At 32.2% G+C, this 16,591-nt stretch overlaps 2 protein-coding genes and 1 long non-coding RNA gene across 3 annotated transcripts; 1 reads left to right on the top strand and 2 right to left on the bottom strand.

Moving 5' to 3' along the window:
* Window positions 1–1,727: 1,727 nt before the first annotated feature.
* LOC101245617 (transcription factor RAX3) lies at window positions 1,728–3,504 on the bottom strand. The gene is made up of 3 exons (XM_004233564.4): window positions 3,077–3,504; window positions 2,760–2,889; window positions 1,728–2,654 (listed from the first exon to the last, which is right to left on the bottom strand). Exons 1-3 carry the CDS (start codon window positions 3,210–3,212, stop codon window positions 1,928–1,930), a joined length of 993 nt encoding a protein of 330 aa, XP_004233612.1. The 5' UTR covers window positions 3,213–3,504; the 3' UTR covers window positions 1,728–1,927.
* A 5,684-nt stretch (window positions 3,505–9,188) lies between these two features.
* On the top strand, window positions 9,189–16,060 carry LOC101245812 (branched-chain amino acid aminotransferase 2, chloroplastic-like). The gene is made up of 10 exons (XM_004231904.4): window positions 9,189–9,586; window positions 9,733–9,818; window positions 10,603–10,780; window positions 10,926–11,102; window positions 11,187–11,318; window positions 12,690–12,788; window positions 13,322–13,438; window positions 14,295–14,390; window positions 15,488–15,600; window positions 15,751–16,060. The coding sequence occupies exons 1-10, from the start codon at window positions 9,449–9,451 to the stop codon at window positions 15,866–15,868; spliced, it is 1,254 nt and encodes a 417-aa protein (XP_004231952.1). The 5' UTR covers window positions 9,189–9,448; the 3' UTR covers window positions 15,869–16,060.
* LOC138342262 (uncharacterized) lies at window positions 14,410–15,494 on the bottom strand. Its single transcript, XR_011215107.1, has 2 exons — window positions 15,039–15,494; window positions 14,410–14,862 (listed from the first exon to the last, which is right to left on the bottom strand). It is a non-coding gene; the product is annotated as an uncharacterized lncRNA (long non-coding RNA).
* Window positions 16,061–16,591: the final 531 nt, after the last annotated feature.

Raw genomic sequence — 16,591 nt, 5'->3', positions numbered from 1 at the left:
AATGTATTAATGTCTTTAAATTTTGAGTATGAAAAGTTAGAACGAATGAGTTGTTTAAAAAAATAAAATATTTATTTTTGAAACAGACTAAAAAATAATACGAAACCAACGGAGTATATGAATGTCCTATCAAAGAGCCGAGTGGAGGGCGAAGATCTTTTGGCTAGTGAAAATCTTTGACAAAGTACAATCCTATATCATGTGAGTTGGACTACAAAACATTCTACGCTATCCAGATTTATTTATCATACTATATACTAAGATTCCACATCAATTATTTTTCCATAAACAGCTAGTAATTTATTGCAACTTCGCTTCTTTAGTTTGAATTAAAATCAAATATCTTTTGGATCGAAACATAGGTGCAGTTTTCCAAAATTACTCGTCTTACAAAATATGGTTGGATTATTATTTGAAATTTCTTTACTATTTGCCATGAATAAATTTGAAAGAAATAAAGGGTAATATAGTCAATAACTTTTTAATTAATGTTCCGAATAATTTTTTTTAATAGGTGTGTTAAAAGACTTTAAAAAGGAACAAATAAAAAGGAATCGAAGGAGTACGTAAGAAAAGTGTAGCGTGACAAGCACTTTAATTCTAATCAAAGAATTGGCAATGGGTCAGTATGTTCATGCAAAAGAGGCTTCTTCTAACTTTATTTTGCTACGTGGGACTGCTTATTCTGCCTTACAAAAAATAAAAAGAAAGTTTTAAATTGCCAAATTCACACGGAAAGCTAATTTGAAGCTTGAATTTCAGTGTTAGGGCTCTTTCTATGGTAAGCATATTCTTTGTTCAAATCATGACTACTTAAAAAAATATCGATCTACTTGTCAAGTTTAAGATTACAAAATTTAAAGAAGTATATATATTTTTAATTTAAAATCACAAAATTAGAATTAATCTTGCTTTATTTCTTAAGTTTCGTGCCTAATGTACATAAAATTGGTGAACTGGCTGGGTGATAAAAATAATTAATCTATGAAAAAAAAAAAAGAAGGTATTTTTGTATGTCGTGGTTTAAAGCTCTTGTTACTCATTACTTAAGAATATTGCAGTTTCTAAAAGAGGACAAACAAGTGGTACAATAATGTTCATGTTGAAAGGCACCACTTGTGATACGGTGACATTGAAATATTGATATAATATATAGTTTCACTAAGGGCTGCTAATTAACATGACAATACTAATTTTACAATATCCGACATTTCAGTCTTTCTGTTCCTGGTGGAACGAACATGACACGGACCTTATTATAAGCTCTTCCTCGGCTTGTTCTTATTTGTATTAATTGAACTCAACATAATACTAACAAGAAAATGCCATTTATTTGATACCCTACATACTAAAGCCAATCAACTCTTGTCCAAAACTTCAAAATACCTTTCCAACTTTCATTGCCATTTCCCTTTTCCAATAAAGATTATCTCTAAATGCTTTTGTCGTATATACACTTCAAATTAAACTGAATTTTGATATCCAAAAGACACAATATGGAATTTTAGCTTTAAAATATTACGATACGTAACTCATAAGCTTCATATTCTTGCTCTTATTTATGGTTCCTATAAACTAACACGGCAGGTGCGCATATATATAGTATAAGGACGTACAATGATGGAAGCAAGTACTGCAAGTCTCTATCTCTAGGATACCATATTCACAACAACCATATGAACTAGTACAAAAAAATAATCTAATAAAGCATAACACGTACAGGAAGAAAAAAAAAACTGTGTGCACATATATCGAGCAAATACAAAGAATTTTTCAATACTGTAGTAGTAATCAGAGATACTTATGAAAGTGATAGTGGAAAGTAGCCAAACATATCCCTAAGTTTCAGTGAATAGGCACCACACTGAAAAGTCGACTGAAACTTGGAAAGTTACATAGTAATATATTTGTGGCTAAAATTAATGTTTTACTGTTTCAACAACCCCATGTACCTTTGCTCTTCAAATACATAATAAGGTGATACGGTTTCGAATACTGACGGAGGATAATTAACAAGAGGACTCAATTCTTCCCAGCTTGTACTTTGATCTTGTGATGTGGTACTAATAGTGCTACTATTGACCATTTCCAAAACACTTTTATCTACTTGTTGAGAATGAGTAGTACTAGTACTATTGAGCGCGTCATGACCCAGCCCAACTGAATTGTAATTGTTATACTCTTGTAGACCGTTGTTGATAACGACTCCATTGCTAGGGTAATAACCATTGCTTATCACATTACAAGTATTTCCATTTACGAGATTCATCGATGGAAGCTGATTGGTGGAGCTAATTTGACACAATTGATCTTGGGAGAAATAAACCTGATCAGTACTGGAATATTGAAAGTTGTGGCTGTTTGCACTGCTGCTTTCTGCCAGGTCATGATTTTGTGGTGCAATTAATGTAGAGAAGAGTATTTGTTGTGAAGGCCAAGAATATGCATTATTGATAGTTTGATGAGTAGCAAAGAAATTTTCGTGTTCGTTCATCATCTCTAGCTTATTATGATTAATGTATGATCCGGTCCGTGGCCGTTGATCCTTTCGCTGCTTATTGCATAGTAGTAGTTTTTTCTTCAACCTCGTGTTCCAGTAGTTCTTGATATCATTATCCGTTCTCCCAGGTAATTGTGCAGCAATAATTGACCACCTTTTATATTAAAAAATTATAGTAACATGTTAATGAATTATTGTTCAAAAAATGAACTTATGCAATATCCCTAGAATTGAAAAATAAGTGATGCACTTGTATTACCTACTGCCAATACTCATGTAGAGAGTACAGATTATGTTGTCTTCCTCATCGGTGAACTCTCCGTGCTTGATATTTGGCCGGAGATAATTCAGCCATCTAAGCCGACAACTCTTCCCACATCTCTTGAGACCTAAATTTAAACCATATAAAAAAACAACACGAATTATAAATTAAGCCTCAATTTTTTTCAAATAGAAGCAAGATCATAGAGAAATTCATGTTGGAATACTTAACCAGTAAGACGTGCAATGATTACTTATTGAAGATGTAATTAAAGCTTTTAGATAAATTGATCACATAAATTCGTTGTTACTCACCCACTTTCTGTGGAAGGGTAATCCAATTACCACCAGTTCCATGTTGCTCGATATAGGCCTTGAGTTTAGAATCTTCTTCAGGTGACCAAGGTCCTCTCTTGACATTTGCTTTGTCACAGCAGGGAGCTCTACCCATTTTGGTCTCTAGTTGCTGATCACTATTATATCGATCGTTATATATATATACATATATAGATAGATAGATGGATAAATACGGTAGAACTAGCTAGGGGAGAGAAATATAGAAAGACTATAATAGCTGGAGAAGGAGAGACATGGGGATAGGAATGATTACCGGCTTTTTCAATAAAGTGGAAATGGAAAAAGAGAATAGTCTTTATTAGACATTAAAATAATAACACAATTTGAATGCCACAAGAGTAGTTTATATCAAATGTTTTCTCGTACGAATCTATATACCATCATGCAATTCATCATCTACCTTTTGTTCACACTAACTACACATACACTCTCTGGTACCAGGTCAATGTAAAGTTACATCGTGAACGTTCATTTTTTGTTGTGTATTCTAAACATACGGTTCCGATCAACAGTGTACATAGTACCTATATATTTTACTATATACGATCGAACTTAGTACTGTAGGCACATAATGATCTAAAGGGTATGTGTCATCCTACCGCCTGTATGACGAAATTTGAAATGGTAATTTATTCTACTCTCTTGTATTATACTCAATTAATTATTGTTGAAAAGTAAAGCTAGAAAGAAAGAAAAAAAATATTACTTTCCTCTACTATTATTATCTTAAGGGGCCAAAATAGCAATATGTTGAATTCTTTGTAACTTGAGGTCGTATTAGTCCCGTTCGATTCAAACTCTACTAGGAACAATATTCATTTGTTCGATTGGGGGATATTGTTTGCAAAGTCCTTTTTTGTCCCTATCATAAATATTTGAGGTGCCTCACACCTTGTTATTTTACATAACTTAAGTACGTGCGTAGCATATATACACCCCATGTTCCTAGGATCAACAAGTCAATTTCATGCCTTAAAAGACAAGCCTACTAAGCTAGTAGTAATACAGTGTTCTCTACTAATCATTATGGTGCAATGGGAAATTAAAATTAAATTATACTTATAATTAAACCAGATTAATAAATTTACGATACTACGTGTCTTTTATATATACCAATGTTACTTAATTTGATTATAGTTAAGTATTATGTATTCTCAATGTAAGATTAATTGATAATCGCTTAATTTAATTTATTCTAAACACACAATATATACGAATATTTACCTCTTATTAGAGCCGGGAAACTATTGTCTCCGAGCATATAGTATATGTAAACACATTAAGAAACAAATGCACGATGCCCTGTCTAGGCCTCTAATTTAGGAACAATAATAATCTGAGACAAGCTGATAATGGAAGGAAGATACATCAGAATTAATCCTGTATATTACGAATGACCCTATTTTATTATTTTAGAAGAGGTGATCGAAAAGGAATTTAAGATTAAAATAGAGTCCACTATCACATCTTATGCCAGAATTGCCGTCATCGAAATTGACCGTTGTTGTCCCTACTTTCCTATTGTTGCTCTGGTAATTTGTTGGACGTCCTCTTCAGCTTTCAAATTTTAAACTTCAATAATAAAAAAGTGATTCATTTTTTTCAACGTGAGAATATAAAAATGAATAACTCAAATAATCTTTGATTTTCCGGCACCGTACGTCGGTATAGATGTGCTTATCTTCAACTTTAAAACTATGAAAAAAATAATTAGGCAGAGTTTGGTTAAATTGTTTGAAGAATATCATTTGCACATTTTTTTAAAGAGTTTTACATCGGTTAATTCAAGGGATGATTGATCTTTAATAGGAGTACAACAATCGATCTTCCCTTTTAAGCTCTTATTTGGAATTGAGTTAGTCTAAATATTTATTACTTAATTAATATGATATTTCAATTTTATATTATCATTTTATGTGGATATTATATTTTAGTTTTCACTCTCTAGATATTCAGCTTGTTATTTGGATAATTTATTTTTTTCAAGTAGCAAACATAAGTAGGTGTGGAAGAGTATCACATCGGCCATTCAAGGGATAAATTGGTCTTTTTAAATTGATTTGAACAGCCCTCGCGCTAAAGTCCTGATATACCCCTTAATTGTGTCATTTGAAGTTGATATGTTCTTTGTTATAAAAGTGGCTCAAATATGCCCACTATCATTACAAAATTGACACATATATACTATTACCATTAGAAAAGTGGCTCACATATTATAACTATAATTATAGAAGTGATAATATTAATTTTAAATTTATTTTTAGAAATTTAATATTTAAAAAAGTATATATTTAATCGTTTTTACATGTAAATTATTTTTGACTTCTTTGATTATTATTATTTAAATTTTTTATTCTTGTTTTAAAATTTCTTTTCATTCTTCAACGTAAAGTAAGAGTAATAAAAAAGAAAAAAGTGTTAATGGAAAAAAAAAAGAGAAAAAAATAAAACCACTTTTTTGCTATTGTAACTAATTTAGTATTTATATTTGTATTTTTTTAAGGATATCTATGAAAAATAAGTGAAAAGAATAAATTTGATCATTAAAATAATAAATTCAAATTAGCCATTGAATTAAAAAAATAAAAAGAAATATGTGAGAAAAATAAAATATCTCTACAGGGATTATTTTTAATTGAAAAATAATAATAAAAATCAATTTAAAATTATTTTTTTCATTTCCTTTAAAAAAAATATGTGTGTGTCATTTGTATAACAACAGAGGTGTATATGAATCACTTTTAGAAAAAGATATATCAACTCTAAATAATAAAATTGATAAATATGTCAGGCCATTTTCCCAAATTTCAATCAGAAGCCTAGAAGAAAAGTCTTAACTTTTGCAAAACTAAAAACTACTCTGGGAGAGTCGTGTATACGATGTTATCAAATAAAAACAGAGGATGAAATGTAGGGGTCTCAAAATTAAATCTAAACATGGTAATTCATCTAATTCGCTCAGAATTTTAAGGGTTGGGCTCAAGATAATTTGAATTGCGTTCAATCTCAACTCTTTCAAGCATAACTCATTTGAAAAGAATTCTCATTTGAGCCCAATTCAATCCCCAATTTCAATCCGTTTTTTAAATTTTTTTTATTAAGATATATTCTTATATTCAAGGTATGCATTATTATCTTTTTAACGTCTTTTAAGGTTTATCTGTCGATTTGTTTTTTTTTTAAAAAAAAAAAAAACTTGAGCTGAAATTCAAATTGTGATTATAAAAGTTAAATATTAGTATGCTAAATAGTTGAGATTAATCAAGTCAAATTGGACGGGTCAAGACTTAACCCGTTTTTTAGTTCATTTAAATCCAAAGTAAATTTAGGCGGGTCAAGATCCAATCCGATTATTGTTTCAACTCATTTTAATATCCTCAATTTCAATCCAATCCACCCATTTAATACCCGTAGTGAAATGTACAGCCATTAGAAAGTATTAAATTGTATTAAGACTTGTACTTAGTTGTCCTAGAACAATTTTAATTTGAGTACTAGATGAGACCAATCACGATCTAAGAACCAGTACTTATTTGTTTTCCTCTATCTAGTCATAATTTAGAGTAATTTCCTTATTAAAAATTGTCATAAACTGCATACTCAATTCTCTTATGAGTTTCTATACTTTCTTTAATTTTGATTTTTATGTACATAGATCAATTGATCAACGAATAAAAAAAATTATGCTTCTTTAAGAGTGAATTTATTTGCCGTCTTGATTAATAGTTATCAAAATTTATAATTATAATCTTTTACACGACACATTTTATTATTTCGAACCAACAATTCCTTCCTTTCTGTAATATAGTTTATATATATTATCAAGGGAAGAAGTCAAGTAATAACACCTGGAGTGTAGCTATAACGCAATGGAAATGAAGGTAAAAGAGTAAGAAAAAAGTAATATACTACTACTAATTATTAGTTTCCATACTATAAACATTGGATAAGAATGTCTCAAATATGAGAGAGAATATATGGTGGTGGCCTACTCCATAGACCCTTTCCTTCATTCCGTGTTGAAAAATATCTTAATCTTATGTTTTAATTTTCACGAATCATTTACTTTATGAACTGGTTTATTCTACATTAAATATTTTCAATGACACTGAAATTCAACAGCCATTTCTAGGTATATGATAAAATAAAAAGCCACCTTTGACTTGTTGCAGTTTCATCGCCCAAAGTCAAGTCTCATCGGTGTTCATACACCTTTCATAAGTGCAAATATCTCTGTATGTACACTTCTTTTTTCCTCGTGGTTTTGGTGAAGATGAATTGGAGTGGACTTTATTTTATTTATCTTCTTTATCATAAAAACAATATATATTTATGTCAAATAGCGCAAATAATGCAAAAGTTTATGAGAACTTGTCTTCATTCTATTGATGAAAATATGCATATTTATACAATAAATTTTTGCCCCACTCGATATTAGTCATTGTCATCTAAACTTACAAGTGAAACTCAAATGTTTTTGAAAACTTGAAATTCCATGGAAAATCCTATCTTTCAATTAGTAGGGATGAGAAATGGTTAATTGTGAATTTTACTTGTTTTATAGTGTAATGATATGATGGCCTTATGGTGGAGAATGTATGTGGGCTTCCTAAAGAAGAGCCCAATAAACTTCAGATTGGATAACAGCTATACTGTCTACTAAGCCCAATAATAGCACTTTTTTTCACATTGTATGCAGAAAGAAGGAATTCACAGAACTTTTATAATGAAAATGAGCTACTACAAAATAGTATTGGGCCTTTCTAATGGACCCTGTTGGCCCACTGAGGCATCTAGATCCGGTTCATTTATAGATGGACCCGCGACGCCTATTCTTAATTAATTAAAAAAGAAGAAAAATTATATATAATAGCAAACTAATAACCTAAAATAAATGGAGTAACTAGAGTTTGATTTAATTGTGCTCCATAGCAAACGTTTGCGAAAAATTGTCAGGTGCCTCTTTTTCAAATATCTCGCTCGCCACTCTCCTCAATCTCTCGCTCGCTTCCTCACTTTTTATACAAACACAAGTGTATAAAAATTATTTCTAATTGTATAAAGCAGAGAAAATTGTCAAAATACATATATTTTTGTTCCCCTCTCTCCCCTCTTTCAGATTTTGCTCTCCACCCTCACCTTTTTCACTTATACAAACAGAAGCGAAATGTATAAATTGTGTTTCTATTTGTATAAAGCGTGAGAAAATTGTATATACACATGCAAGTACATATATTTTTGTCCTGTACACTTATAATTATACAATAAAAATATTACCCTGCCCAGTTTCTTTTGTCTTTCTCTCTTTCTCGTTTTATACAATAAAAAATTGCTCTACCAAGACTTTGATGGAAAACATGTGAGGAAAGATAGCAAAATAGTACCTTTTCTTTGGGTTAATGCTTAAATTAATCCTTCAATTTTCATATAGAGTACTAATAATTTCTCATGTTTGTAATATTGATGCACTTTTGGTCCTCCTTCGAAATTCTACCTATATTTTAGCATTGATTTTATTCACATCATCTGTATGAGATGTCCAATCTTCATTTTATCTATTTAGTAGAAATAATAACTCCATATGAAAAAATATGAGAAGAAAAATACTTTATTTTGTTTAGTAGAAATTATATTGCAGGTAAAGTCGAGAGGTTTATCACAATAATTTCACATGCAATAGTATAATTTTTTCTTTTCCTGTAAAGTCATATGTTAAGATATTTTTTAATTTAGATGCAGTAATATTTCTAGTGAATAAAACAAGATATTTTTCTTATCAACTTCTCTCAGATAAAGTTATTATTTCTATTTTATATATAAAAAGACGATTGAACATTCCTTATATAAAATTTTGAACAAAATTAATATACAAAAATAGGCAAAATTTTATGGGAAGATCAAAAGTGCACTACTATGAAAGCTCGAGGATTAATTTGAGCCTTAACCCAAATTTGAGGAACTCCTTTCCTCGAAAACATGTTACAACTATATGAAAAGGCAGGCCAGATCTCCATCCACACGTTCTCCATTTTAAATATTTAAAGTAGGGTGACTTGATGGAAAACATGTTACAACTTAATGAAAAGGCAGGTTAAATCTACACGTTCTCCATTTAAATATTTAAAGCAGGGTTTTAATGAGCCATTTTGATTTTTAATAATAATTTAATTTTTATGATTAGAATATGGTACGGTCAAAACCCAAAGATAGATCTGTAAAAAGCCTAGTCAGCAAATATAGCACTCAGTAAGGGGGTTGGGGTTTTGAAAGAGTCTTAACAAAATTCATTTGTAACGCCGGAGCTGAGCAGAGAGATAACACAAAAGATAAATGGAGAGCGCCGCCGTATTTGCAGGGCTTCACCCTATTCCCGGTCACCATAACCACCTTCTGGGTCCATCACGAACTGCTATTAAGCTTCTTCCTCCTTCCATTGATAAAATCAATTTTTCTCCTTTGCCCCTCAAGGTTTTTTCTTCCTTCAGCTATTCGTATTTCATTTTCTCCCTTGAAACTGATGCTGTTTTATGATTATCTGTGTGTATTATTTTAGCTTCATGAGTGTAGTTTTGTGTACTTCTCATTGACTTTGTGTGATGGAATTTATATTGCAGTTTCAGAAGCAGTCGCATTTCACTTCTTATATTGGTAATAGTGCCATAAACAGTGGAAATTCATTTCGTGTGGCATCTCCTGCAAGGTATTTTGCATTTCTTCCACTACTTTTATTTCTTTTAGTCTTAGGATTCAGATGCCCTGCTTCTAAAGCAGTATAATATATATATATATATATATACCAAATCATTATGCTGTATCACTACTTTGTAATGGTGGATTGTTGTAAAATACTGTAGACTAGTTGATTCTGGTGCAAGGAAATAGAAACAGTATCATGTCTCGAACTGTTGATACTCAGTTATAAATTTTTGGATCATTTAGTTATACATCGGGAAGAACCAGGCAAAACATAAAATTTATAGATCTTCTGTGTTCTCAAGCTGCGTTGAGGTGACTACAGCCTACATTACACAAAGACACAACTTCTTTTTTGCCACTTTTGCCTTCTTCAATATGATTTATTTGAGAGAGAGATTGGACTCGGAAGATGTTATATCATTATAGATGTCTAAAAGTTCACTTTTTTGAAGGTCTGAATGCTAACATGTCGATCAACATTCTAAAGGACAACGTTCATGGACTGTATTTATTCACATTTATTAAGGGATATTTTTTTTTGAAGATAGTAACACTATTTATTAAGGGATACGATGTTTCCCAATCTGAGAAAACCTTCCCTCTATTGCAAGTATCACAAGAATACATCAATAGAGCTTGCTGACTAAGATAAGTCAAATGCAGTTTCCTGTGGGTTGTAAAGAGTTTAATATACAAATAATTTATGAACTATGAAGTGGCTCTAGAACCTTTACATTGCTTCTTAATTGCTTCCCCAATTATTAATGAAAGCTCTGTTTTTATAACAGCGACGTTGCATCTGAATTAGCCGACATCGATTGGGATAACCTTGGCTTTGGCTTTATGCCTACTGATTATATGTATAGCATGAAATGCTCTCAGGGTGAAAACTTTTCTAAGGGTGAATTACAGCGTTTCGGTAACATTGAGTTGAGTCCGTCTGCTGGAATATTAAATTATGGTCAGGTTAGTTTTTCGATTTTCTAATATGATGGTATCTGAAGAAATCTTTCTTAGTCCTAAATATATTTTTTGCTTGTTATTCATTTGAATGATTACAGTTTTACTTCTTGTGTCAGACTCACTGAAAATGTTTTGGAAATATTAATAGGGATTGTTCGAAGGTTTAAAAGCATATCGAAAACATGACGGCAATATATTGTTGTTTCGACCTGAGGAAAATGCTACGCGTTTGAAGATGGGTGCTGAACGTATGTGTATGCCTTCACCGTCTGTTGAACAGTTTGTAGAAGCAGTGAAAGCCACTGTGTTAGCTAATGAAAGATGGGTAATATGTCCCTTCAATCTTAATTAGAAACTATGTTATTGAGTGTCTCATGCCCACTAGATTCATTTTCTTTGCTTACTTCAGATTCCTCCTCCCGGTAAAGGCTCATTATACATAAGACCTCTGCTTATGGGGAGTGGAGCTGTTCTTGGTCTTGCTCCTGCTCCTGAGTACACATTCCTGATTTATGTGTCACCTGTTGGAAATTATTTTAAGGTATTTTCTCTAAATCCCTGCCATTTCAATTTGTACTTATTAATGCTTTTGTTGTATCTTCTCTTTTTAGTTCTTGCTTCTGCTAATTTCTGCATATCATTATCCGAAGTACAGCGTGTGGACTATTAAATGTTTGAAATGTAGTTGAAATGTCTTTCATTAATTTGACAATTGTTGACTAAGGTTCACGAGCAGTGTTTTGGGAAGCGAGAAGTGGAAAAGAAGCGACGAGGGCTCGCTTCACAGAAGCGAGAAGTGAAACACTTTTTTTTAAAAAGTAAAGCGGTATTTAGTATAAAAATAAAAAATTATAACTGAATAGAGGTAATATAGTTTTAGATTAAAAGTAAGTAGATAGTCAATAATCCTCACAAGTCATAAAATATAAACAAAAATATAATTAAATAAAAAAGGATCAACTTTACTAGTTACTTACTACATACACATCACATTGTCTAGAAATAGAAAAAAAACAGAGCAACAATAGAAATATAGAGAAAAAAAGCAGCAGCAACCAGAAATAGGACAAAAAAAACTCGCAGATACAGAAACCAAAGAGAAGAAGAGAAGAAGAAGAGAACTTACCTTGCAGCAGTCCAAAGGAAATATTTTGAAGTCGCCAAAGGAAATGTTTTGAAGTAGCAAAAATATATTTCAGAAATTTTTTGTTAAAAAAGAAACTTGCAATTTTTTTTTTATAAACCCTAGCGCCTAAACTTACTTGCGCTTCTCACTTCAACTGTTGAAGCTATCGCTTTAGGGAAGAAAAGCGCAGTGGATGCGCTTCGCCTCGCTTTGTGCTTAAAGTACACTTTTCCTCGCTTTTGATAACCCTGTTCACGAGAAGAGCTAGAATTATAATATAAGAATGTATTGTGTATCAGAATAATAATTTTTTGTGACGATGTATTAGATTAGTCATTTGAATGACTTCAACTAGCTTTGAGATCTTGAATCTGAGCGTGGTGTACTACTTATTAAAACAAAGAAAAGAAACTTGGGTGTGGTATGCAAGTTTGACATGATGAATATAGCATATAATAGGGACTGCCAATAGGAAAGTGTCTCAATAGCTGTTAGTTGAAGAGATTAGAAACTTATCAAAAGCACTACAATCTTTTTGAGAAATTGCAAGTGTGAAAAAGTTGACGGCAAAACAATATCATAACCGAAAACATAAAATAGTTTGGTGTCCATGGTCCAGAATTTAGAGAGGACTGAATGATTGTCGATTTGTTCTTGAACATCAAAACTCAAGTGTGCATGGTATAATTTTAATGTTCATGTTTCAGACCTTTCGATAATCATATTGTACGGCAGGTCCTCCTCTCAGTTCACTCTTTTCCTTTTCCCTTTTTTCTTTTTCCGCAGGAAGGTTTGGCACCAATAAATTTGGTAGTTGAGACTGAAATGCACCGTGCAACACCTGGTGGTACTGGAGGCGTTAAGACTATTGGAAATTATGCTGCAGTAAGCTAGCTTTTTGGACCTTTAGTTTATTTAAACATTTGTTTGCAGTACAAGTTTTATTCGATGAACGCCTTAATTGAAGCCTTAGTTGCATTTTCTTCTTAGAGGTCTATAAGAATAAACATCCATGAGTTCACACTTGGAGCTTTGCTATCCCTTCTGTATGTCATCATCATCTCTTTGTATTTGACCAAAACTTATGATCAAATATTTTGCAATTAGCTTTCCCTTACACTTCTATATTGAACAAGTTTATGAAGTCATTTTCTAGAATTGTTTGAATTCTTACGTAGTTGACCTAACTGGAGGTGATCTCATTCCTTCATGCTTCTTAAGCTTTTACTCCGTGTTATTTATTCTCATATATCCAAGGTGAAGAATATTATTCTAATATTTTCCTGGACATGTAAAAAGTTTTGAAGGATGGTTTCATGAGAAGAAGTGCTACTTGCACCCTTCACTAATTATTTGTTATTCTATCCAAACTGCCATCCTTGACGATTCCACGTTTCATCTTTTGGTTATAAATGTAGGTTCTGAAGGCACAGAGTGCTGCTAAAGCAAAAGGCTATTCTGATGTTCTGTACCTTGATTGTGTTCAGAAAAAATATCTCGAAGAGGTTTCCTCTTGCAATGTCTTTATTGTGAAGGTATATAGTTTAACCAATATTCTGTTTCCTCATTGTAAGTTATTTTTGCCTGTGGTGCCTGAACGAGAATGTGATGCTGGTTTTATAGAAGGATGACAAAAGCATTTTATTTTTGAAGATGAGATAGGAATTTCCTTTCAAAACTTATCTTGCAAAGAATACTTTTACGTCTTTTTATCTTATAATCTTTGGGGTCGTTTGGTTGGGAACAAGTTATGCTAGGATATTTATCCTGGAGTTAGCTATCCTGGGATAACTTATCCCTCATACCAAACAACCCCTTTATGTACTGCTTATGAACATGTAGTTTTTCTGCTTTAGATAGATTTTTGTAAATCATTAACATTTCACTTTTCACCATCTTTTTAGCTCTTTAGCATACATTCATTTATAAACATAAATTTGGTATTGAAGAAAATAGTGTCTTCTGATATGTGAGCTATTATTTTGTAATCAATATTAAAAAGATTGGTAGTTTTAGAGAAAAATTTGCTTGACCGATCACCCCAAAATAATGATCTTAATTTTCTTCTGTGTGCAAAATATTTTTCAAATATCTCAAAGATTTTCACATGACTTGCTATTATTTTATTCATTTGTGGTCATACATGGATACTATTGAGTTAATTGAACAATCTTCTTGGAATTTTGGTTCTTCCCAGAATTTGTACTACTTTATAATGTCTATAAAATAAAACCGTGGATTATACCAAGCAAATTCCTTCTTTTTAATTTGAATACAAATAAAAATGTTAGTCAAAATTTTTTTTGAAAGTGTAGACAAATTTTCTTTACTTAAAAATGATGCAAAAGTTCCATGTTAATGAAGATAACTAACTCAATATCATGTTCACAGGGTAATCTGATAGTAACTCCTGCAATTAAAGGAACCATTCTACCTGGAATTACGCGAAAAAGCATAATCGACGTAGCTATTAGTCAAGGATTCGAGGTACCATGTTTGTCTTCAACATAATATGTTTGGTGCTTATGCTAATGCTGGTTTAAGTTCTGTTTTTTATTTATTTATTTATTAAAGAAATTAACATGTTGAATTTTGATAGTCATTAGGAAATGGCCATCGTTGTAAAAGTTATCATGTTATTGTATTGGTTTCTAAAGGTAAATTTCTCTGATTAATTTCCCTATGAATTAAGTGTGGGAGTACTGTTATCCTTCACTGATTTAGCATTGATGAGCTTTTTCCAGTTTCCCTTCCTCTTTCCAGGCTCCAGCTATGCACTTCCCCACTACCATCTGGTCACCATACCGCCTCCCACCCCCCAACGCGCACATTCTAAATCCACCAGCTCTACTATCTCCTGATCCATCTTAGTCACCTTGCTTTTCAATCTCTGTTTGTCATCCTTCTCATCACTATTCCTCTCTTCTCTGTTATTTCTCCTGAAGCATTATTGTGCTTCCTAAATCAAAACCAAATACAACCGAGATCAGTGAAATGTATGTCAGGGAAGATTTAAATGGATAAGGATTAGAAATATTACAATTACGCCTCAATCCCAAGCAAGTTAGGTTGAATGGCATACAAGCATTAGAAATATTGAGGATTGGATATTTGAATGAAGTAAGAGACATTCACCATGGAGGGTTGATGGTTGAATATCCTTCATGGAGGACCAATGTTTGCCAGTAGAATCACCATCTCTTGTAGACACCTGGTATGCTGTGTTTTTCTCATCACATCAATAAATCTACATTCAGTAAAAAAAAAAAAAAAAAAAAGAAGATGACTTGCATTAGTATCAAAACGTTTGATGAATTATTCTTATTTAAGTGGAGAAGGATAGGGAATGGGCTCATTCTCCACTGAGTTTGGAACTGTTTGCCTTTTGACCATTGTAGATCTACCTTGGAAGATTTAATCCGAAAACACTTGGAATATTAGGTTCCTACCACTGACCTTGTCATTAAAATTGAATTTGGGAAAAGAAAGTGATATCCACTGTTTTTCTCCTTGTAGTTGGTATAACATAATAGGTCTTTTGTGTTGCATTATTACTATTCTGAGGCCAGAATGTCAATATGTAGGTTGAGGAACGACAGGTGTCTGTGGACGAATTGCTTGATGCTGACGAAGTTTTCTGTACGGGAACTGCCGTGGTAGTATCTCCTGTTGGTAGCATTACTCATCAAGGGAGAAGGTATACATATTTTATGATTTGATTTTACCCTGCTGTTGAAGATGAACTAATGCATCATTCCTGTGTAATTGATTATGTGAATGCGTGGATCTAATATGTGTTCCCCATCTATTTGCTGAAATATAAGTACTTATTAGAGAGTTGGTGCAGGGTGACATATGGAAATGATGGTGTTGGTCTTGTGTCGCAGCAGTTATACTCTGCACTTACTAGCCTACAAATGGGGCTCTCAGAGGATAAGATGGGTTGGATTGTTGAGCTCAAATGAGCTCTCCAACCAAAACGGTAGTACTTTCCATTGATGAAAAACTGTTTGACTTGGAAGTTCTTGTGCTCCAGAGTTTATCCTTGATCATACATACATCCATGATGCATGACAAGTATATCTGTGTTTGATATGTATCCTTCAGCTATGAAATAGTCAATTTTCACCCCAAATTTGGTGATTTACTCTAGTAAAGTCTTGTCTTCCTGGAAGTGCCAAAACACAATATGCTTTGAACTTGGATTCTGAACGTACACTAGCACGCCCATGATTATGTGGAAGCCAAAAAAACATTTCAGTGCAGCAATTTGATATTTCGACATCGTCCAACTGATGAGAAGGAAATGAAATATAAATAATATATATTAAAAAATTATTTAAAATATAATAAAAATAAAAAATATATTGAAACGAAAAAAAAATTAAAACAAAATAAAAGGAAGAAATTAAAAAGTAATCACCGGTAATTTACAGCCTCCCCAGCGAATTGGAGAATGTAATTACACGTGATGAATTACAACATTTACCTACATGAATTACATGTCAACCAAACCAAACAGACAAAAGACAATGTAATTACACCAAATTCAATTATCAGGGTGGACTTCTCCAAACAGACTCTAAGGCACTAAATCTGGTTGCAATAAAATGTTACACATTACCATTAACGGTGGAAAAACAGAGATTTCAGTCCTCAAAAGCAAGTTTGAAAAGCTGACTTGAGCA

Source organism: Solanum lycopersicum, chromosome 2 (assembly GCF_036512215.1).
Source record: "Solanum lycopersicum chromosome 2, SLM_r2.1".
NCBI lineage: Eukaryota > Viridiplantae > Streptophyta > Magnoliopsida > Solanales > Solanaceae > Solanum > Solanum lycopersicum.
Note: the sequence above shows the minus strand (reverse complement) of the source record. Positions and strands in the feature narration are given on the sequence as shown.

What these genes read in the sequence shown, in the direction of transcription:
- LOC101245617 (XM_004233564.4), bottom strand. Translation starts at nt 3,212, where the DNA reads ATGGGTAGAGCTCCCTGCTGTGACAAAGCAAATGTCAAGAGAGGACCT. An exon ending in TACCCTTCCACAGAAAGTGG is followed by an intron (nt 2,890 to 3,076) that starts GTGAGTAACAAC and finishes GTTTAAATTTAG; the next exon opens with GTCTCAAGAGATGTGGGAAG. An exon ending in TACATGAGTATTGGCAGTAG is followed by an intron (nt 2,655 to 2,759) that starts GTAATACAAGTG and finishes TTAATATAAAAG; the next exon opens with GTGGTCAATTATTGCTGCAC.
- LOC101245812 (XM_004231904.4), top strand. Translation starts at nt 9,449, where the DNA reads ATGGAGAGCGCCGCCGTATTTGCAGGGCTTCACCCTATTCCCGGTCAC. An exon ending in TGTTAGCTAATGAAAGATGG is followed by an intron (nt 11,103 to 11,186) that starts GTAATATGTCCC and finishes TGCTTACTTCAG; the next exon opens with ATTCCTCCTCCCGGTAAAGG. An exon ending in CTATTGGAAATTATGCTGCA is followed by an intron (nt 12,789 to 13,321) that starts GTAAGCTAGCTT and finishes TTATAAATGTAG; the next exon opens with GTTCTGAAGGCACAGAGTGC.